At 41.7% G+C, this 24,369-nt stretch overlaps 1 protein-coding gene across 1 annotated transcript in view; it reads right to left on the bottom strand.

The window, feature by feature from the left end:
• Window positions 1-12,906: 12,906 nt before the first annotated feature.
• The window catches only part of LOC128530872 (E3 ubiquitin-protein ligase TRIM39-like), a 68,991-nt gene continuing 57,528 nt past the window's right edge, over window positions 12,907-24,369 (bottom strand). Inside the window, exons 2-7 of the mRNA XM_053504987.1 lie at window positions 14,787-15,370; window positions 14,597-14,692; window positions 14,252-14,485; window positions 14,009-14,156; window positions 13,804-13,830; window positions 12,907-13,691 (exon numbers count right to left, since the gene is read on the bottom strand). Of these exons, the coding sequence (XP_053360962.1) occupies window positions 13,150-13,691; window positions 13,804-13,830; window positions 14,009-14,156; window positions 14,252-14,485; window positions 14,597-14,692; window positions 14,787-15,368 (1,629 nt within the window). The 5' untranslated portion in view covers window positions 15,369-15,370 and the 3' untranslated portion in view covers window positions 12,907-13,149. The remainder of the gene's footprint in view (window positions 13,692-13,803; window positions 13,831-14,008; window positions 14,157-14,251; window positions 14,486-14,596; window positions 14,693-14,786; window positions 15,371-24,369) is intronic.

The following is a 24,369-nucleotide window of genomic DNA, read 5'->3' as shown; positions in this document are numbered from 1 at the left end:
CTGGTGATGATTGGGCTTTGTTGGGTTACAGTGGATTTTACTACGCGGTGTGAGTGCAATGGCCATCCGTCTGCTCGCGCTGACTCTGCTCTCCGCGGATGGCCCCCTCCCACCTCTCGCTTCTTTGAAGTCCCCGGGCGCGTTCCATTTGCCCTGCTTGCATGCCGCACTTCCGCGTTGTTGCACGCGCGCTGCATACACAGCGCGTAGTAAAATCCACTGTAGCCCAACAAACCCCGAGTATTTTATAGCGCGGAGTGCAAGCCCGGGCAACCATAGTAACGATAGCTCACCAGTCATGTGTAATTCTGCGGTCCCGCTGCTTCGCATGTCTGAAGGGGAGGCCGCCTAACTAGTGAGCGAGGAGCGATATTGATTTGGGCGCACGCCGTGACAGGCTGAAAAAATTGCTGTCAGATTAATGTGCAAAAACTATATAATAAAACTATATAAGACTACATGCCTTTATAAGACTTAACTTTTATTTAAGCGCACTCACAATAACGAAAAAACGTTGTGATTTTGTAAGTGTTGTGATTTTGTAAGTGTTGTAAGCTGTGCTGCTCTGTATTGTTTTTGGTGAACTTGAGCGCGTCAAAAAATGAACGCAAACGTTTTTTTTAAAGTCTGCTTGCTGTTTTCCCGACGCGTTCATAATCATTAGTCTACTTCTGCCGGTGCGCTCTGGAAAACATAATGCATGCGGCTGAGCGCTGATTAAAACTATGGAGTAAATTAATGAGGAGAATCACGATTCTGAAGTCCTGAGCCCAAACTTCATTTAAATTAAATCAACAAATACTATAAGTAAAAAAAAAACAATAGCCCACGTTTAGAAACCGTTTATAAATTATTTCCGACATGAGTTGGCCCGGTGTTATGCGCAGAGCGCCGGGAGATTTCCTGAAGCTCAGAAATCACTGGGCATGTTTTCTAAATAGCCGCTATCTTTAACAACTGATGGAGGTTTTGAGCTGTATACACACGCATTCCTGCCTAAACAACTCTTAAAACTACACCTGTGACATAATAACAGTAATATTTCAAACATTCTGCAGGCTGATATTTGGAGAAAGGAAAGAATAATGAATAAACCAGTTGTTGGGTCAAAATAACCCAACCAGGTGTTAATTTGTAAACTACATCTCATATGAGCCAACATGAGCAACCCAACAATGTGTTTAAAGTACCTGAAATAATCCAGAACTTAAATAACAATAAACAGATACAGAGATACGCTGTATAACGGTCACTGTTGTATTTACGGCAACGAGCGAAAATGTCACTTTGCGCCACCTGGCGGCCATTTTACGAATGACTTTGAAATGCAACTGATTTATTTTGGCCGCTGACGTTTTCACGCGGCGGTGAGCGCGACGGTAATAACCATTCCAATTGATCAACTACTGTAGGTCATTGCCATGATGTAAAAATTTTTTCTGTGGTTAATTACGGGTTCATTACTAAGAGTTTAAGTGAATAAAATTGTCTTTAAGGGAACTCTAAAGAAAATTGTTCAATACTACACTGATAGTTTTCCAGTTGTTGAAAAGGAAAAATATCCTATTTAAAAGGATGTTTAAAAAAAAAAAGTCAAGTTTACTTAATGTTAGTTTTAAAAGTTTTATTAAAAAAAAAACAATTTTGAAGAGAACTGCAGTAGGAAAGCTTTACTAAATTTAGACTATTCAGTGTTTGCAAGCTCTGCTTTTGACCACTTTGTTGGATGTTAAAAAAAAGGGAGGGAGAAGAATTTTATTGTCCCTTATTTTAAGTGCAGTATGTGTTTTTATTTATTTTTTATTTTATTAATTTATTTTGGTCTAAAATGTTTTTAGCAGCCCATGTTGCCAGGCATGCCTTTAGTAATGTCTGAAATTAATCGTGTTTTATAGAGCAAATAAACATTCCAGTGTCGTGCCAAATCTGTGTCTTTGTATTCTTAGATCACCAGTACATTCTTAGATGTGTACTTAGAACTTTGAGTACACCTTGCTTGAGAAATTTAAGGCAATCAGTTTCCACAGATTCTTCTAGTAAAATGAACAAGCAGGCATGTTAAAATAACTGTTTTGTTTGAGTTCTGCTTATAAAGCTCAACTTAAAATTGCAAGTAAGCTTAACTTTTGAAATTTAGTTACCGGTACTGAAGTTTTATGGTAACCTCTACAAATACATAAGTTAACTCTACAAAGATGAGGTAAGTAGTATCAACTCAAAAAGTATGACCTAATTTGCTTGAGAATTTTGAGGCAATCAGTTTCCATTTCTAAGTAAAGTCAACTTATTACTTTTTACAGTGTAAACCTTCAAATGTGATTCAATAATGGCAGCCCAGTAGTGGCCAAACTTAGCAATCAGGGGAGAAGGGTCTTAGTCTTAGGAAGGGGACTAAGAACCAGATGGTTCCCCAGACTTTAAAATAGGTCCAGCATTTCTTTGTGGACAGAGAAGAACCTCCCTGAAGAGCAAACATCTTGTAGCATCATAATCAAAAAGACTTGCCTTTTACTAAGGAGTGGCTTCACTACCATTCTGGCCTGATTTGTGGAAAGCGGCAGAAATGGTTGATGTTCTGGAAGGTTCTCCTCTCTCCTCAGAGAAATGTTGGACCTCCTTTAAAGTGACCATCATGTTCTTGGTCACCTCCCTGACTAAGTCTCTTCTCCATCACTAAGATCAACCTAGAAAGAGTCCTGATGGTTCCAAACTTCTTCCATTTACAGATGATAGAGGCTACTTTACTCATTGGGACCTTTAATGGCACAGTACTCCTCCTAGGAGTTTTTTATGATTGCCACCAAATCGGGCCTATGTGATCTTAATACATTGAGGATGCAAAATTGCGGAGGGTTTTTTTAAAATCTCAAATAAGTCAGAAAAGTGGTTAATAACTTGTGTGACATCACATTGAATGACATCATAGTGTGATGCTTCTTTCCAGCATTCATGGCTTGTTGGAGGTCTCAAAATAAAATTCCCCCATACTACAATATTATTATAATGATACTGTCATGTCCTCTAAATTCATGTGCCCACTGTCTTTCTGGTGCCCCCGCAGGTGATGCTTAATGAGCACTGATGTCACAAGGTGCTTGGTCCCGCTCATTATTGCTTGCAACTATATTATTTAAGATTGTCTGTCCTTCAGTTTAATAGTTATTTTAGCAGCTGCATATGGAGGAAAGTTTCAATTATCCTGTAAGTTAGCTATATGTCCCTGTCTTAAGCTTTGACTTAAGACTGTATTCCTTGCTTGCTGATGCTGTTTGTCTATATTTGACATGGCTGTGGCGTTTGAGACAGTTTCCCTTAAACAGTGAAATAATGTTTCAGGTTTTGTCACTGATACACTGTGATTCTTGCTACCACTGGTTGTGGCATGCTGCTTGATAATCTCAAAAAAGGGCTAGTTGTGTGTCAATCTAATAGAATGGTCATGTGCAGCTGTGTATAGAATTATGACTGACTTGTTTTAAAGTCAGTGATTGTTTATATGTGCTATATTTGTTAATTTTTACTCATTGGAGTAGATAACAATAAATGCAAGATCACAAAATGCGAAATACAAGTAAACAAACAAAATATTCATTTAAGAATTTATGACCATCGAGATATGTTCAGAATGAATAAAGAAGAGACTTGGTTTAAATCCTGAACTAACTTTACTTCGGAAGACATATTCAATATTTTTAAGACAATAAAATTTAAAATAAAAAATCAGTGTTATATTTCACTAACAGGACAGATTATTAGTGGTGTCAAATTTTTACCTCTATCAGTGAAACAGGGGCTGACGTATGGATAAAGTTTCTCAGTGAAAGTCTGACCAGTGAAAGAGTAGATATGAGACTTTGCATCAACATCATAGAAGGAGATCAGACCCTCCTCATAATCCACAAACACTCCTACATTCTGAGGAGCCTGTTTTAAAGAGAGGGAGGTAGAGGGAGAGTCCGGAGCCTTATATTCATTCACACACACACACACACACACACACACACACACCAGAATTCATTCTTAGGACTGTGTTTAATCTCCACTTTCCTGATAATGGACTCTCTGGCCACTTCTAAACTCCACTCATAGTAAAATCTCCTCGAGGAGAATCCTTACTTTTCCAATACACAGGCATAATCATCAAACTTCTCTGGGTTATCAGGGAAATTATGTCTCTTGTCTTTAAGTGTAACTTGTTTCCCATCATCAGACAGAATGAGTCATCTGATAATGACAATCAGAGCTCACAAACATGCATATTGTTGAATTCTCCTCAGTTCCGTTTGGAAAATGAGCCAATATTATTGATGTAATTTTATGATGCAAAATAAAATATATGATTATTGTAAATTATAACAGAATGCTGTAACAATAAAACGCAAACACACACAAGCAGTGATAAAAACAGGTACTTCTGTTATCAGAATCTTTATGAATTTTAGCATTTAGATCAGTAAGTACTAACCAGTCTCATCAAGCTTCTCCATTTCCTCACTGAGAGTCTCCTGAATCTGAGACAGAGCTCTCCTCACAGTCTCCACACTCAGACGAGAGTTAATTGTGACATCAGTCCAGTCCTGGGTGTGTGGAGGGCTGCACAGTGACGGGTAAATCTACAGTACAGCAGGAGAGAGGAGAAATCCCTCAGCATGGGGACTGCTGTCCTGTCATGTGCTGCATGTGCTGCATTCATTCAGAGTCCAAATTCCACAATAATGACAGCAAGATTACAGTTCTGAGTTTGAGACTCAGAGCCTAACGTTGGGACATAAAAGGATGAGTAAACTGAATGTTGCCGTTTGATTACTGCATGGGAAAATAGCAGCCAAAAGACCAAGCACCAAGCACCAGCTTTTGTGATCCAGCTGCCAAAAAAGTAAAGTTTACAAGAGTTCACATTGAGACAATGCCAGTGGATTGCCGGGCGGGACCAACTGGCCACTACAGCAAAGGGAGAGTAAAGCCACAGGCTTTAAAAAAATAAAACTCAGCTAATTCACCTGTGGTGTGGAAACAAATCAGTAGCAACAGTCTGATAGTTGTGGGAATCTCTTTACTTAGACAATAGAAGGAAAACCGTATCTGACAGTAACAATGAACAATGCATAGCCTTTCCCTGTGGTCTTGAAACAAGTCAGCAGAAACACTGGCAGGATTTTGTAAGATAAGCCGTTGTTGCACCAGCCTTAAAAAACTAAACCTTCTCTTTACCTTTCTAAGCTCACTTTATCTAAGTGCCACCATTTCACTATTGAAGCTTATTGTATAAAGGCAAGGGGACTGTGTACCACCATTTAGAGCTCGTTGCATGAAGGTGAGTTGACTGAGTCCCGTCATGTTACCTGTTTGAGCTCCCTTTGCAAAGTTCACATGTCCGAGCTCACGGCACAAATGTGGACAGACTGAACACTTCCGATTCACTTGTCCGACCTCATGGCACAGATGGACTGGCAAGGCAGATGGGCTGAACACTGCTAATTCATCTGTTTACGCAGGAAAGCAGCATGCAAAAAAGACAATGCTCTGCACTGCGGAAACTTTAAAGGTGGAAACTTGAATGCCGACGTTTGAGTGCTGCATTGATGGAAGGAGAAAAAGCCTTCATGGGCTGCACTTTTCACTCCATTCCAAGCAGTGTTAACTAGTTAGAGATAGATAGATTTCAGAGTTCTTGGAGCCTATATATGTACCAAACAGTGTCTGTAGTAAAAGTACAGTATACATTCTCCTCACAATGGGCTTGCTCAGTGTCATCCAGAAGCGGAGTATGTTCCCCTTCTCTGGCTTTGGAGTGCTGTTATACCTCGCTGCACGCCCAGCATTGACTGGCAAGGCTAACAAAATGGGATATATTTCACCACCAACTACACCTATTAAAGCATTTCTTAGCAGGACACAGCTTGGACAGTTAAGGTCACCTGCCAATAAAGGGTTGCTGACAGCTGCATTATATAATGCCACAGTTGTAAGGTAAGGAAGTACGGCCATCAGAAGAAAACCATTCTTAAATGACATTTAGCGTGCACTGATACAAACTGTTTGTGATCTGAAGCTTGCGGACCTCGCAGAACTTCGTGGAACATTTGTCGGTCACTCGGGCTGGCTCACCATGCCTAACACCGCTTCTCACCGCAAGTCCAACTGCATAGGTGAGATAGAGGTATAACAGCAGGAATTACAGAAGGGGCGGGTTATCAGGGGCGGGGCTTGTAGAATGACTTTTACTCACACACACACAGACACACACACACACACACTAACGGAATGACTGCTGTCTGGCTCATGGATTACATACAGTAAATTGTTTGAATAATGGATTACATTTTTGAAAATATAACTAAATACCTGAGTACTTAAATGGCGGACCCAATGCGTTAGATTACTTATTACCTCTAAAAAGTAATCCAAGTTCTCTAACACTTACTTTGTAACGCGTTACACCCAACACTGATTCCAAGTGTCAGCCTGCACAAACCAGCCACACGAACAGTAAAGGGTGTAGTAATCACTGATAAGACCCCTGTTGGCAGCCACGAAAAACGCCCAGTTATCAAACATCATAGAGAGTGTCAAACATGCACAAGTGTTGCTTGTGAACCTGAGCATCTCCAAATTTTGACATGGAAGTTTACAGGTGCAAAGTCTAGTATATTATTGTTATTATTTTCCTACAGAATTTCCTGCCTAACAAACTAATAAATCGAGAGCATCCTGAGCAGCTGCATCACTCTCTGGTTTGGGAATTGTGCCATCTCGGACCGCAAGACCCTACAGCGGATAGTGAGGACAGCAGAGAAGATCATCTGGGTCTCTTTTGCCTCTATTGAAGACATCTACACCTACGCTGCATCCGCAAAGCCACCAGCATTGTGGCTGATTGAACACACCCATCACACACACTCTTCACCCTCCTGCCATCTGGAAAAAGGTACTGAAGCATTCGGGCACACACATCCAGATTGTGCAACAGCTTTTCTTCCACAAGCCATCCGTCTTCTTAACAAAAAGAAACTGAACTGATAACACACACACACACACATGCACACACACACACACACGCACACACACACATTATTACTTAGATTGACTCAACTACCTCAAAACATTGAAACTGGACTGATTAATAAACATATGCGCAAACGCACTGATCAACACTACCAAACTACTGTACACACCAACCCGTAAATCTGTGCTGCTAATTACAAGGAACAATTACTGCTTACTATTTCTCTTTCCACTACCTCAAATCATCACCTCAGTATTGTAATGTCATGTTGTTGCATTGTCACTTTGTCGCTCGTTTGCACATTTACACAGGCACTTTATGTTGTTTTTTTTGTATAAAACACGTAAATAGTTCTCTGTTTGCTAGTCTGCTAGTTCAAGTTCAAGTAGGCTTTATTGTCACTTTAACCATATACAGTTAGTACACAGTGAAACGAAACAATGTTCCTCCAGGACCAAGGTGCTACATGCCACATAAATTTACAACATAAATTAACAGAAAAAACTAAACTAGCTAACTAAAAGGCCTAGTTAGCTGGCTAGCAGAGACAAGACAGATTGACCTAACATAAATTACAACATAAATTAACAAAAACTAACTAACCAAGGAAGACTATCTACAGGGTTTTTACAGACAACAGACAACATAAAGTGCACGTGCAAATGTGCAAACAAAAGCAAAAAAGTAACAGTGTGCACATACAGTAACATAACTAATAAGGTGTTGAGGTGATGGGTTGAGGTAGTGGAGAAACAGTAAACATTCCTTAACTTAACGTAGCAACAAGAATTAAGAAGTTATTGCAAAAAGTATAGTCCAGTATTGAATATTGTGCAAAAGAGCATTTACAGGTTGGTGTGTACGATTGTTTGGTGGTGTAGGTCAATGTGTTTGCGCTTGTGTTGATTAGTCAATCCAGTCTCAATGTTTTGAGGTAGTTGAGTTAAGTTGTGTGATAATGTTTGTGTGTTTGCGCATGTGTGTGTGTGTGTGTGTATGTGTGTGTGTTTATCAGTCCAGTCCCTTTTTGTTGAGAAGACGGATAGCTTGTGGAAAAAAGCTGTGGCACAGTCTGGATGTGTGTGCCTAAATGCTTCAGTACCTTTTTCCAGATGGCAGGAGTGTGGAGTGTGTGTGAGGGGGTGTGTCCGATCAGCCACAATGCTGGTGGCTTTGCGGATGCAGCGTGTGGTGTAGATGTCCTTAATAGAGGGAAGAGAGGCCCCGATGATCTTCTCTGCTGTTCTTACTATCCGTTGTAGGGTCTTGCGGTCCGATATGGCACAATTCCCAAACCAGACAGTGATGCAGCTGCTCAGGATGCTCTCGATAGTTCCTCTATAAAAAATGGTCAGGATCGGTGGTGGAAGCTGGGCCTTCCTCAGTCTTCTCAGAAAGAAGAGACGCTGTTGGGCTTTCTTGTGTAGGGAGCTGGTGTTGAGGGACCAGCTGAGGTCCTTCTCTAGGTGGACACCCAGGAATTTGGTGCTTTCGACGACCTCCACAGAGGAGCCGTTGATGCTTAGCGGAGAATGGTCGCCTCGTGTCGTCCTAAAGTCAACAACCATCTCCTTTGTCTTGTCAACATTCAGAGACAGGTTGTTGTCTTTACACCAGTCCGTTAGCCTCTGCACGCTGACTCGTCATTCTTGCTAATGAGACCCACCACGGTCGTGTCATCAGCGAACTGTCATCGTGTTTCGAACTGTGTGCTGCTACACAGTCGTGAGTCAGCAGTGTGAACAGCAGGGGACTGAACACACAGCCTTGTGGGGCCCCAGTGCTCAGTGTGGTGGTGCTGGAGATGTAATTCCCGATCCATACTGACTGAGGCCTTCCGGTCAGAAAGTCCAGGATCCAGTTGCAGAGGGAGGTGTTCAGGCCCAACAGGCTCAGCTTCCCGATCAGTTGTTGGGGGATGATAGTGTTGAATGCTGAGCTGAAATCTATGTACAGCATTCGAACGTATGTGTCCTTCTTGTCCAAGTGTGTGAGGGCATGATGGAGTGTAGTGGAGATGCCGTCGTCCGTTGAGCGGTTAGGACAGTACGCAAATTGCAGTGGGTCCAGTGAGCAGCAGGGTCTTGATGTGTCTCATGATGAGCCGCTCGAAGCACTTCATGATGGTGGGTGTAGGTGCAACGGGTCGGTAGTCATTGAGACAGGACACAGAAGAGTTCTTGGGCACGGGTACGAGATGGTGGTGGCCTTGAAGCACGTGGGAATGACAGCGCTGCTCAGAGAGATGTTAAAGATGTCGGTAAGAACATCTGTCAGCTGTTCTGCACATTCTCTAAGCACTCTGCCTAGGATGTTGTCTGGTCCAGCAGCTTTACATGGGTTGACTCTTCGTAGAGTTTTTATCACATCAGCTGTAGTGAAACACAGCACCTGGTCGTTCGGAGGAGGGGTGGTCTTCCTCGCCGCCACGTCGTTCTGCCTGTCAAACCGAGCGTAGAAGTTGTTCAGTGCATCTGGGAGGGGGCCATCACCGTCACAGGCAGGTGATGTCATCCTGTAGTAAGTGATGGCTTGTAAGCCCTGCCACATGTGCCGTGTGTCGCCACTGTCTATGAAGTGGTTGTGGATTCTCTGGGCGTGTGCTTGCTTTGCCTCTCTGATGGCCCGAGAAAGTTTGGCCCTTGCTCTTCTAAGCACCACCTTATCTCCCGCTTTAAAGGTAGAGTCTCGGGTTCTCAGAAGTGCACGCACTTCCACAATAATCCACGGTTTCTGGTTGGGTCGTGAGATGATGCTTTTGGAGACAGTGACGTCATCGGTGCACTTGTTGATGTAGCTGGTCACTGATGACGTGTACTCCTCCAAGTCAGTGAAGTCGCCGTAAGTTGCAGCCTCCCTAAACATGTTTCAGTCAGTGTTCTCGAAACAGTCCTGAACAGTCCTGCTGGCTAAAAAGGTCATTTCGGTTAAAAAGGTTGTGCAGCATGCCAATTGCATGCTCCCTCAATGCTTGTGGCATCTGTGGCATTTTGCTGTGAGACAAAACTGCACATTCCAGGGTGGCCTTTTATTGTGGGCAGTATAAGGTACACCTGTGCACTACTCATTATGTCAGATCAGCATCTTGATGTGGCACACCTGTGAGGTGGGATGGATTATGTCAGCAAAGCAGAAGTGCTCACTATCACACATTTAGACTGATTTGTGAACAATGTATGGGAGAAATGGTAATATTGTGTATCTGGAATGAATTTTAGATCTTTAAGTCCATCTCATGCAAAATCGGAGCAGAAACATATATATATATATATATATATATATATATATATATATATATGTGTGTGTGTGTGTACATATATATATATAAGTAAGTGTATATGTATATATATGTAAAGTACTGGTTTCAAAACTACTTTTTTTGAGATTTGCACACCACAGATCCGGTCAATTTGGCCATATGGCAAACTTCTGTTTCTTCTGCTCCTGGGTCAGAAGCCTGGGGATGAACTTGGCAGCAACACGGCGCATAACCAAATCACATGTAAGGATTGCCTGGACTGTTCCGTATGACACACCAACAATGGCAGCAGTGTTATGGATCATTCTCCAACAATCAGCATGCACAAGTTGCCAAATGGTTTTGACGTTTTCAGGGGTTGAGCCCGTTGAAGGTCTCCCTGATTTCTTGTCGTCTTTTAGTGATGTTCTTCTGCTCTTGACATGCACATGCCACTCAAAGCACCTTGAACAACTCATTGCAGCATTGCTGTAAACTTGCTAAATTATGTCAAACATTTTTGTGACTTTGCCTTGATGGCAGTAGGAAGAAACCTTGAGAGGAACCAGACTCAACAGGGAACCCATACTCATTTGGGTGAAAACGGATAGCAGGGATGGATCTGGAGCTAAAGTTCAGTGTACCAGGAAATGTGTTTAATAACTCCAGTCCTGAACTATTGAGCAACTGCAGTCATGAGTCAGCTGTCAGCATCAGCCGAGGTCAGGAATGTTGTCATCTGATTCTCAGCCTTGTGAAATAGGAGGCTGTGAGAGTGCTTATGACACACATGGGAAGACCTTCCCATTTGGAGATAGCATGAGATTATTAATTAGTGAACTAAAAAGAAAAAAAAGAAAACTAAAAACACACACAAAAAAAACAGAGTTTTGCCATCTGCACAAGACCGGACACTATTTAACTGTTTAGCCCCAGGCTTTGTCCATCATTCTAAAAAAAAAAACATTGCAACCGGCTTACAACCAAAAAGCAACAATGCTCAATGAGCATGTTTCAGGGCAAGTCCAACTGCAACTGCTCAGTTACCAGCTACTCAGGTACCACATTGGCCAAATGGTCAAGCTATTCACAAGCGACTTGTCACTCTAAACCATGCCCATGAAGTTTTTGCCAAGATTCATTGGTCTGTTCACAATCACTTCTAACATCAACCTATGTTCCATTAGACTGGCCCTACCTCGGTCAACCCCATGTTCCATCTCTCCCAGATCCATATATCCATCTCTCTCCCACCACCTTAGCTCATAGATGGGGCTGAAGCTTTCACAAACCGCAGTCCTCTCAAGTCTTATCACCAATGTCTCATCATCTCCAGTACCTAAGAAATTGCAAAGGCTACAGCCTAAGCAAATGAGCTGGGTACCAGCCAGGTTCATCCTGGACCATTTCTTGTTCAATGACATTCACAACCTTCACTCTGAGGCACTTTTAAGAATGCCAAGTGGCATTTGTGGGGGCAGGGCGGTACTGTCATGGCAAGGCAGGGCACACCCTTGTCTCAAACAACGTTATGATCAACTTTGCACTCCTGTTCTGCTTTCAAATCCATTGCCTCCTGTTTGGTGTCTCATTCTCACAGGTACGGGTACGATGGTGGTGGCCTTGAAGCACGTGAAGAGAACAAGCTCACGTGTTTTCAAGCTCCCACATTACCATTCTTCACCAGATTATCATGTGCCATTTCTCCATCCTCATTCATCTCTCAAATATTACACATGTCACCTTCATTCCTTCTCGATCTGCATTTGGATCCTATACCTCCTCTAGCCACACTTGTGTCACACAAAGCAAAGTGTTGTGCTGAACTCCTACATCTTGGCAAAATTCCACTCTCCTTCATGTGAATACAGAGTAGATATACTAAACATATAGTGTTCAAAGTTGGCAAGCTACTGTAAAAGGCATTCTGTATTCTGTGATATTTCTCATGACTGAACATTTGGCTAAACTGATATGTTTTTTTTTATGGGGGGTTGAAGGTAAGTGATCTCTATAGGTGGCACTGATGCAACCTACAAGACTTTAACTACAGATTACCCAAAGTAAAAGTGTTGAGAACAAAGAAGGTGTGAAAGAGCAGACACAGAACAAGTCAAGACAAGATCAGAGAAGGAAGCATTAGGTGTTTTTCTTTTTTCTTTTTAAAGTTTAGATGGGATATTCAACTTTAAAAGGGCGGCAAGATGAGAGAGAACGAAAACTAGAGTTGGTGAAATTGTAACCAACCTACAGGATTCCAACCACCATTAAGCAACAAAGAAGAAGAAAAGGAAGAAGAAGAAGCAGAAGAGAATAACATCATAATAATATATCCTATATATATTGCAAAGTTTTCACCTGCTTTTGAACATTCCTCAAGAAAATTTAATATTTTGTTGAGGATATTTGACAAAACAGGAGCTCCTGTTTCCTGTTTTCTGATGCAATTTGCCTTGTTTGACATGGCCATGACTTTTGAGACTGTTCCACTTAAACAATGAAAGAATGTTCTTAGTTTTGTCACTAATACCCTGTGATCCATAATACTTCTGTTCATGCTGATTTAAAGTTCATGATCTCTCTCACAGTTGATGCATGCTGGGACATATACACCGACCCTCAGCAACTGTGACTATAATTTAATTTTCCATGTGCTGTTTCTGTTATTTATTTGTTTCACTACCTTTATAAACAGGTCTGCATACAACACAATGCAAGTTCATAAAATACAAAATACAAGTAAAAAAAAATACAGCTATCAAACAATGCTCACAACCAAATAATGCAAAATGTATATATTTAAAAAATATATATTGAATCAGTTGAGATTAAATAAGTCTGAAACAACTTCACATAATGCTACAAAAAAATTTAAGAAAATGAAATCAAAAATCTTAAATCACTATTACACTTGAATAACTGGACAGATAATCAGTGGTGCTGATATTTTACCTCCATCATGAATGCAGGGGCAGAATGATGGATAAAGTTTCTCAGTGAAAGTCTGACCAGTGAAAGAGTAGATATGAAACTTTGCATCAACATCATAGAAGGAGATCAGACCCTCCTCATAATCCACAAACACCCCCACCTTCTGAGGAGCCTGTTTCAAGGAGAGGGAGACAGGAGGAGAGTCGTAGGCAAAATACTTTTTTTTTTTTTCCAAGGAAATACACCAATATCCATCTTCAGGACTGGTTGTAATCTCCTTTTCTGTATTAATGGACTCTCTGACCACTCCTAAATCCCAGTCAGTATTCCCTCTGACCTGCACCTCATAGTAAAATCTCCCTGAAGAGAATCCCTCCTTTCCTAGTACACAGATAGAAAAGTCAAACCTCTCTAGTTTATCAAGAAGATGTTTCTTGGCTCGACATGTAACTTGTTTCCCATCATCAGAGAGAATGAGAAAAGAACTTGCTGTATCAGGATCCAGAGTCACATCCACTGAAAGACAGAAACACAATTTACATTGTACAATTTACAGGTTTATCATTGTACAGTGTGTAACAGTAAAGAAATATATAATTAGTCATGTGATCAATAAGAGTTCACAAACCTGCATATTGTTGAATTCTCTTCAGCTCTGTTTAAAAATAAGACATTATTGTGGCTGTTGTAATTTTATGAAGTGAAATCAAATATGTGTGTATTGTAAATTACAACAAAATGCTGTAAAAACAAAACAAGCAGTGGTAAAAACAGCTACTTCTCTTATCAGGATCTTTATAGATTTAAGAACATTTGGATCAGCAAGTACTGACCAGTCTCATCAAGCTTCTCCATTTCCTCACTGAGAGTCTCCTGAATCTGAGACAGAGCTCTCCTCACAGTCTCCACACTCAGACGAGAGTTAATAGTGACATCAGTCCAGTCCTGGGTGTGTGGAGGGCTGCACAGTGACGGGTAAATCTACAGTACAGCAGGAGAGAGGAGAAATCCCTCAGCATGGGGACTGCTGTCCTGTCATGTGCTGCATTGCTATTGAGAAACAGAGGGACTCTGACCTGTAGGAGGTGGAGGTGATCCTCAGTGTGTGAGAGCTGCTCCAGCTCAGTGTTTCTCCTCTTTAGCTCCGTGATTTCCTGCTCCAGATCTTTAATGAACTCTTCAGCCTGCCTCTCTGCTGCTTTCTGCTTCTCCTCCATCACCTTAAGCAGTTCAGCCTTTCTTCTCTCAATGCAGCGCATCAGAGCACTGAAGATCTCCACAACATCTGCTTTCTCCTTCTCTGTGGTTTTCTAACAGGAGATAAATTAAGCTAAATACTTTAATTTTATATAATTGTATCAGGACTTCACTAATGTGTTTGTTATGAAGGAGTTATTTTGTAGGTTCTTTAAGAGACTCACATTATTGAGTTCGACAGAGTGTTTGATTTTCTTAATCTTCTTCAGTCTCTTCTGGATTATTTGCTGAACTTCTGCTCGTGTCTTTTCTATCTCAGTCTAAAAATATAGATGATGTTCAACCCTTGGTCATGGCATTTCATTAGTTTGCAAATTTTACTATAGCCTACATTATTAATTTTCAGTCTCTTACCTTCTTCTCTTTAATTTCCTTCTCTATAGGAACAGTGTTGTGAGTTTTGTGGTCTGTTTCAGTACAGAACTGACACACACACGTCTGGTCGTTTCTACAGAACAGCTCCAGGGGTCTCTCATGTTTCTGGCAGATGTAGTCCCCCAGGTTCTCCACAGGCTCCATCAGTTTGTGCTTTTTTAATGAAGAAACTCTCTCATGAGGTTCCAGGTGAGTCCCACAGTAAGTGGTCATACAGGTCAGGCAGGACTTCACAGCTACACATTTCTTTTCACAGCAGATCTCACAGAGCACCAGAGATTGGGTGGGTTTTTCTGCAGCACTGCTGGATTTTACCTGAACTGACTTTTTAAATGGAGCAGCCAGTCCAGAGATGAACGTATTCACACATAACTCTGGTCTTTTAGCAAAAGATGTTTTACACACTGGACACTGACAGTGTGAACTGCTGTCCCAGAACTGTTTGAGACAGATCATACAGAAGTTGTGTCCACATGGAGTAGAGACTGGATCAGTGAACACATCCAGACAGATGGAGCACTGGAGCTGATCTTCACACAGGACACTGCTGGAGGAAGCCATGACTGACACAGGAGACAAGATGAGAGTTTATGTTACTGAACTTTACCCATTGCAATCCTTATGATAAACATATATTTATATTTATCCAAGCAGTGAATAAAACAATCAGTGTTGTGCTGTTATGGGAATATAATCAAGGATGGTGTATGTGATTATAAAAGTATAGTTACTAGTTGATTCTTTCATTCTATACAAGCCTGTGTTAAAGTGTTTATTTCCCTTTATACTACAGAAATGTATCAATGATTACAGATTTTATTTATTACAAATGACAAAGAATTTTAAGTGTTATTTAATTGTGTGGTTAAATCAAATGCAGTTAAATTAACTAATCTTATTTTTTTAAAGTTTATTTTGTTTAGAATTATTAATGATTAATGTATTATCAGAAAACCTCACTGTAGCCTTTATATACACTACTCACAATAAGTTAGGGATATTGTTATTTACATGAGTGCTTTTCCTATTTGCTGTAAATTTGAATGAAATAAATAAAAGTTCCCTTTGATATTAATGTATGAAAAGAAACACGATTTTTATTAATTTATTATTTATTATGCCAAACATTTAGACAATAACAGGGATAGCCCCAAATAACAAAAATTGACAATGTCAGTAGTGGGTGTTTCCACCATTTGCCGCAATGACAGCGACGTCTCATGCTCCTCACTGGCCTCATGATGTTGTTCTGAGGCAATGCGTTCCACTCTTTCACAAGTGCTACACGCAGTTCTGCCAGGTCACGTGGGGGTGGGGTACGATCATCCAGTCTCTGCTTCAACTGGTCCCAGACGTGCTCTATGGGGTTTAGGTCAAGGGACACTGATGGCCATACCATATAAGGCACTCCAACTTCCTGAAGTCAAGCTGTGACAATTCTGCCATGATGTGGTGGAGCATTATCGTCCATGAACAGAAAGTTGGGGGAGTGCTGGAGGAATTGGGGGATGATGATGGGTTCTATGATGTCTCTGAGGTAAGAACGTGCAGTGACTGAGTACAATGTACAATAACCAAATCTGTTTTGCGCTGACTGGTGATGCCTGCCCAGACTGTTGCACCTCCTCCACCAAAGTAAACCCTGAGGATCATGTTTTCTCCAGCAACGTTGACGACAATCATTTCCTTGCAAGGTGACCTGAAACTCATCAGTGAACAGGATGATAAAACACTGCTGCATTGTCCAGGTCACATGGTCTTGTGTCCACTGCAAACATTCACGGTGATGTCTTGGTGTCCGTGGAGTCAACTGCACTGGTCATCTGGCATTCAAGCCAAAGCGGTGGAGTGAACTTGGAATGACTTACTGACAATACCAGCTTTTTATACCCACAGAATGTTGAAATTAATGCCACATTGAAAAAGGTTGTCTTTTGGGATTGGCCCCAATATAAGGCACATCTACACCTGTACACAATGAGATTACAAAATGAGGTGTCCATCACCCCAATAAAATTGCCTTCCTATCCCAAAAATGTCTGAAGTGAAACAAACACCGTATCTATGACATTCCTTAAGTCTCTCACGATATCCCTAACTTTTTGTGAGTAGTGTGCATATTATCTAAATAAAAAACATGCATTTAATCAGAGAAAAATTATTTATATCTCCCAACATTTTGTAAGTATTAGACTTTTCCTGCTCACTTACAGTTTAGTTGCTGTGATTTTAGTTCCTTGAAGAAAGACTGAGAAGCTTCAAACTGGAGATTGTGTCCTGCTGAAACCTGCTGAATACTGATGAGGAAACGGCTTTACACTTCACTTTCGTTTCACCCGAGTGACATCAGTAGGTCACGCCCCTAAATCTAGAGTATTTACTGATTATCTAGTTACACATTTTGGCCCTTAGATGGCAGCCATTGTCTAAAGGAACTACAGATAAATATTACACATCTTGTATATTCTTTATAATGATTTCGCTCAAATGTGAACCAGATCTGGTCCAGTTCTGTTCTGGATCTGGTCCAGATTCCGTCTATTGTAGAATAGATGTGGGCCAGATGTGGGCTGGACTATGTTGCTGTCTGTCTAGACTTTTATACATTTTCTATTTTCTATAATATACATGATTAAATATCTTATTATCTTATGCTATTGATTGTTTTTGTCAAATTCTAACCAAGTATTGATTTATACACATTAACAACTACTGTATTAAAATGCCTTCTGATCATCTAATGTTAATTTTAACACAACAGCCACTACTTCATTGTGAACAGGCAAAAAACTATTACACAGAGCAGATTTGACCTTACTTTCTAACTAACAGTTTTATACTTACTGTGCTTACATAATATTCACCAAGCTTAAATCAGTGCTACACAATAAGAAAAAAACTAATTATTACTACATAGTTGTAATGCAACACTTCTTGAAATAATAAAAAAAAAAAATCTAAATAAGTCAAATGAGATCTAATTTTAATTTAACTAGTTAGTCACAAACATTTCTCCATGTTTTGCTGTTATGCTTTTACTAACTAAGATGGTAGTGGAGTGTTGTGCAAAGTGTAAATAAATAACAAATTAAACTTAAAAACAGTATAAGAACAACATAAATCATTTCATTTATTTATTTATTTATTTTTTAACTGTGCAACTACAGCAGTTGGTCCCCTGAGTCCAAACAATGTGGTCAGAAAAAAGCAGAGAATACTGATATAAATAACATATTTATCCCAATGAACTGTAAACACACAAACAATTAGATAGAGCAGTCAAACAATTTAATTCCCATGGATCATCTGCAAAAACAAACACCAATAAAAATGCTGTTATTTTAGTGGTATGCTAAAATAAAAAAAATAAATCAAAAGAATACTTAAAGAAAATCACACAAAATATGTTTTTATAAAGATTTCTTTACAAAAGAAATAAGAGTTTAGTAGCTAAATATGGCAAATATACAGTGGCTTACAAAAGTATTCAGCCCCCTTGAACTTTTCCACATTTTGTCACATTATAGCCACAAACATGTTTCATCAATTTTATTGGAATTCCACATGAAAGACCAATACAGTGTATACAGTATACAAGTGGTATACACGTGAGAAGTGGAACAAAAATCATACATGATTCCAAACTTTTTTTTTACAAATAAATAACTGAAAAGTGGGGTGTGCGTAATTATTCAGCCCCCTGAGTCAATACTTTGTAGAACCACCTTTTGCTGCAATTACAGCTGCCAGTCTTTTAGGGTATGTCTCTACCAGCTTTGCACATCTAGAGACTAAAATCCTTGCAGATTTGTCTTTGCAAAACAGCTCCAGCTCAGTCAGATTAGATAGACAGCGTTTGTAAACAGCAGTTTTCAGATCTTGCCACAGATTCTCGATTAGATTTAGATCTGGACTTTGACTGGGCCATTCTGTAGCGCAGCCACATAATAGGGTGGTTTTTATAGGCCACAAATAAAGTGGTAAGTAAAAAATAAAATCAGCAGGTCTTTTTAACAACCCCTATACAGTTATTTTTGTCTGTTTGTTTGGCCTTTTTTCTGGTGTTGTGTGACTTTACAGAGCTATATAGACGCAAACATTGCTAGCGCTAAGGCTAACGCGTATGCTAATGCTAGTAGTGCCGGGAGGCCCGGCTTTGTAGTTGCCAATGTTGTAGCAGATGATGTTGATGTAGATGCTTTTACAGTATGACGCGACGTAACCCTACTTTATTGCTTAGTGCATTATATGTATCAGATAGACATTATGATACTATTGTGGGTCATATGTATGTATATGTTATACATATATATATGTAAGTCCAGGCTAAAAACCTATTTATTTAGCCGAGCATTTTTATAAATAGATTTGCCATAGGTAAAGGAGCAGATCTGGGGGACTCATGGACGTAGAGTATTATGGTAAACTGGTATGTTTGGATGCTGTCTTCCTCACTCTCATTGATCACTCAGGTTTGCTGACGGTGAGGTGATTGTTTGCTTTACATGTCAGGAAGCCCTCATGTTTGTGTTTCCTTCTGGCTCCTCCCTTTTAGTTATGCTGTCATAGTTAGTCCTGCCGGAGTCTCTGCTTGCACGCTACAGTTAATATACATTCACATTATACATTGTGTGACTGTGACCATACCTAACTGCCATCTCTCCTCTTCTTCTCTTTCCCTCCCTCTTTCTTTTTCCTCTCTCCTCCTGTCCCCCCCTTTCACTCTTTCTCTCTCTCTCTGTCGAGCTACACATGTCGTTCCTGAGCTGCCAGTGATCCAGACTCCCTCTGCCCTCCGGACCTGTCTGACCCATCCTGGTGCCCTGCTTCTGGCTGAAGATCTCGTCACATGGATGCCCCGTGTGTCTCTCTGGGATGCGTCTGGTGTCTGGGAATGATTCTCTCTACCTAGAAAATGGTTCTGGCCTTGACTGGTGTTGGCAACTGTTTCTCTGGGGACTTGACAGTTCGATAGTTCATGACTGGAACTTCTTACAAGTCTACCTGGGTCTTCAATAACTACCTGGACTCCATATTAACATCAATTAACATCAGCTATTATAGCTGAACTGCCTCCCACCCTACACACTGTATAAATGCAGATCATTTACTGCTTTTTGTTTCACCCAAATGAGGATGGGTTCCCTGTTGAGTCTGGTTCCTCTCAAGGTTTCTTCCTCTTACCATCTCAGGGAGTTTTTCCTTGCCACTGTCGCCCTCGGCTTGCTCACCAGGGACAAACTGACCATTTTGATTCATACAAATTCACATTTCATACAAACCAAAATAATTCTTTTGACTATGTAAAGCTGCTTTGCGGCAATGAAAATTGCTAAAAGCGCTATACAAATAAAATTGAATTGAATTGAATTAAATATGTCTAATATTGCTGATAGTATAAAAACAATGCAGACTAACCTTAAGCAGTGTAAGGGGGATGTAGTGGCTTTGTTAGAGAAAGTGGGCTTGTTAGAGAGGGATTTTAAAGATTCCCTTAACAGCAGTTTAAACCGGGAAATCAGTTTTTGACAGGCAGTGGACACCAGATTAGATGAGTTGGAACGCTACTGCCACGAGTCGCTGGACAAACTGGAAAGAGCGATAACTGACTGTTTTTTGCGCTGTGATGTCATCTGGGAAAAACAGATGAAGAAACTGTGCCTCTCTAACATGCTCACCAGCCACCAATTACAGGCCTACACTCCTACATCTACACAAGCTCCACCTCTACATTCACCCCGGATTAGAAACACTGCAACTACAGAAAAGGACCACATGGGGGCGCAGGATTTTCGGCAGAAGGAGGGTGTCCAACACAGCCAGGAGGTACAGGAAGGAGCCCCAGAGCCTGCTTCTACTCCGTCCCAGGCCGGACCCTCCAAAGCCCAGCCCCTCTCTGCACCCTCCCAGCTCTACTACGCCTTGCCACCTAAAGCAGAACCTCCACTTCTTCCATCGGAGCTGTCCTCGGAGCTGACCAGCAGGAAGGTCTCCAGGTAGCTCTACTGGCCACTGTGGTGGACACCGGAGAGTCCCAGAACCAGGGGGTCTCCTTCGAACACCACCAGGGGGCGCTACACCGAGGTAGAGAGGAGGAGCACTACCGAGGTAGAGAGGAGGAGCACTCCAGCTGGTAATCCCACCATCGCAGACCCAGACGTTTCTGAAGGACTTTCACCAAAAGCAGATGGGTGGCCACCGGGGTGAGGGCTAAAAACACTACTGAGCCTCCTAGATGTCACCTGGTGGCCCACCATCCGCAAGGACGTCTGGCGGTATGTACAAGCGTGCGAGGTCTGCCAGAGCACCCAGAGCTGGGCCAAAAGAATCAGAGGCCACAGGAAATCGGCCACGTCCTTAGCCCCACTTCCCTGTAAACCTGGGGGAGGAGCCGGGAGCTTCCACCGGCCAGACCTCACCAGGGAGCGCTGACGCAGCCTACCACCCAACAACACACCACAGACCAAGCCACATATCCAGAATCCATCAACCCAAGGATCACAGCGGAGGAAGAGACAAAACTACCAGAAAGTCAACCAGCCAAACACGCCAGCTACCCCAGTTCCCGGCAGAACAAGGCGCCAGAGCTACCGGGCGAGCTGGTTTGGCGACAGACACCACCTCTTTCCTCTGCCCATCAAAACTTTCCAGTTAAGCAAATGCCCAGTGGGAGGGTCCAGCAAAAAGACTGTAAAAAAAGCCAATGGAGTACACCAGGTCTGGGAGCAACCCACAAAACTGAATGCGTGGTATTTAAATGCGCTAGAGTGGTCGTTCTCCTCACAGCCCGGAGGCTGGGGGGGGGGGGGGGGGAAGGGGGGTCGGTCTATGTAGTTGTCCAAGACAACAGTGTTTTGGTTCCGGGGTGAAGCTCTCGCACGCATACGCAGTGGTGCCGCGAGGGAACCCCGATGACCTATAGAGTCAGGTGTGCCGGTATAAAGCCAGAACCGGCATAGTACTTGAGGTGGAGAGATGAGACAGTGCTCTGCATTTTTAATGAGAGAGAGCGATTGTGTGGATTTCCCAGTGGATTATTCTTTCCCTTGGACTCACAACAATACCCATCTCCTTCTATTTCTCATGCTCCCAGATTAACCATCATATACCGGTGAGGCCGATCCATCTCTCCCGGTCACCATTTCACACTCACAATAACTCATTCATACATACGCACTCACACACACGCATACATTCCTGAAATTGTTTATAATTATATATTTTGTATATCTTGTTTGGTTGGTGCACCTTATTCGTTTGTTTGTCTTTTTCATTTAATACACTTTGGGTTTGGTTTAAACTTGTTGTTGTCGTTGTGTCTTGTCTTGCTCCGCGAAGATTGCACAACACCGGAAGTGAGCATTATTAGCCCATATTTAGATTTAAGACCCCGAAATAGTGTAATTAGCTTAAATATAAGATCTGAGCGTTACAATTTTAACACATGGATATGAACCTCTAAGGCCGTCACAGAGCAGCTGTATTTGTACTGACATTAGATTACACACAATTGCACTCTATTTAGTCATTAGCACTCATCAGGCAATGTCTATGGGCAACTGACTGCACTCAGACCAAAGGGGGTTGAATAATTACGCACACCCCACTTTGCAGTTATTTATTTGTAAAAAATGTTTGGAATCATGTATGATTTTCGTTCCACTTCTCAAGTGTACACCACTTTGTATTGGTCGTTCACGTGGAATTTCAAAAAAATTGATTCATGTTTGTGGCTGTAATGTGACACAATGTGGAAAAGTTCAAGGGGGCCAAATATTATTATTATTAAATTATTATAATTTCTAAAAAACAACTTACTTAAGTACATATTTGGCTATTTTGGCATCACAGGGTACACACATACACCCATACACTCATTCACACACTACAGATAATTTGATAATTTGGGAATGCCAATTTGCCTAATGTGCATGGCTTTCAACTTTTGGAGGAAACTGGAGTATGCAGAGAAAACCCACCCAGCACGGAGAGAACACATTACAGAGAAGCACCAGAACAGAGGCGTGAATCGAACTCAGACACTCGGATTATATTATTATATATATATATATATATATATATATATATATATATATATATATATATATATATATATCAATTATCCCTGTTCCCGCTTTTGCACTGCTCTTAGTCAGGTGCCCTGAATAAAGTATTCCACTTGAACCTTAATTGGAGGTCCATTAGATTATCTTATTATCACAGTCAATGACTATAAATTGAGCTGCTTTGTAAGTCTTTCTCCATCTCTTCTTTGGGAAGACTTTGACAGGGGTTAAGGTCAGAACTCTGTGCTGTCCAGTTCATGTGTGAAAATAATATCTCATTCACAAGATTATCATCACAGGCAATCACCTTAAAAACAATATTAGGCCAGCTACATGTTGCGCTGTGTGCAAATCGGGCACAGGAATAAGAGAGATGCCTACAGGTTTTAAAATATATGTAGTATATGTAAACTACCATTAAAATGGTAGTTTACATATAGATGGTTAGCGCTGGTGAGGTCGGCTGCCGTCACGACTGCTCTTACCACCCTTTCTTTGTTTTTGTTCTTTAAGTTAGTTTACAGCGTTTTAAAACCAGTTAAATTACCACCATGGAGTACATTAGTTATGATAGAGATAACTATCTTGTTTCTATTGGTATACAATGTACTTACAATTCAACGTTTTTAACTCCGGATCCGAGCTGGCCGAGTGAGATCCTAAGGGAGAACAAAGGACGCGACGCGAAGCGGCGGCCCCGAGGAAAACGAGCCGGCGTCAGGAACAGGCTAAGAGCCCGTGCACACCACACACCCCTGCCTAGCATCCTGCTCGCCAACGTCCAGTCACTGGAAAACAAGCTTGATGACCTCAGGGCCAGGATAAAGTTCCAGAGAGACATTCGAGACTGCAATCTCCTCTGCTTCACCGAGACATGGCTGAACCCAGCGGTGCCGGACCACGCCATCCAGCCGGCCGAGTTCTTCTCGGTTCACCGCATGGACAGGACGCGGGATTAGGGGAAGTCAAGGGGAGGCGGCGTGTGTTTAATGGTGAACAGCAGCTGGTGCAACAGCGCGAGCGTTGTTCCTCTCACACGCTCCTGCACACCAAATCTGGAACTACTGTCCATCATGTGTCGTCCTTTTTATCTACCTCGGGAGTTTACATCGGTCATAATCAGTGCCATTTTTATATTCCACCACAAGTGGACACGGACACTGCCTTATGCGAGCTGCATGAGGCACTCACACAGCACCAAACACAACACCGGGACGCTGCGCTTATTGTAGCGGGGGACTTTAACAGTGCCAACCTCAAACGCACAGCGCCGAACTTTTATCAGCATATCACCTGCCCCACCAGGGGTGAAAGGACACTGGATGATTGTTATACAACTGTTAAGGACGGCTACAAGGCACAATCTTGTCCACCTTTTGGTAAATCCGACCACGCCGCCATCTTCCTCATGCCAAAATACAAACAAAGGCTGAAACAGGAAGTTCCGGTTCAGAGGGAGGTCGCGCGCTGGACGGACCAATCGGTGGCCGCGTTAC

This window comes from Clarias gariepinus, chromosome 1 (assembly GCF_024256425.1).
Source record: "Clarias gariepinus isolate MV-2021 ecotype Netherlands chromosome 1, CGAR_prim_01v2, whole genome shotgun sequence".
In the NCBI taxonomy this organism is placed as follows: domain Eukaryota; kingdom Metazoa; phylum Chordata; class Actinopteri; order Siluriformes; family Clariidae; genus Clarias; species Clarias gariepinus.
This window is presented reverse-complemented; position numbering and strand designations above follow the sequence as displayed.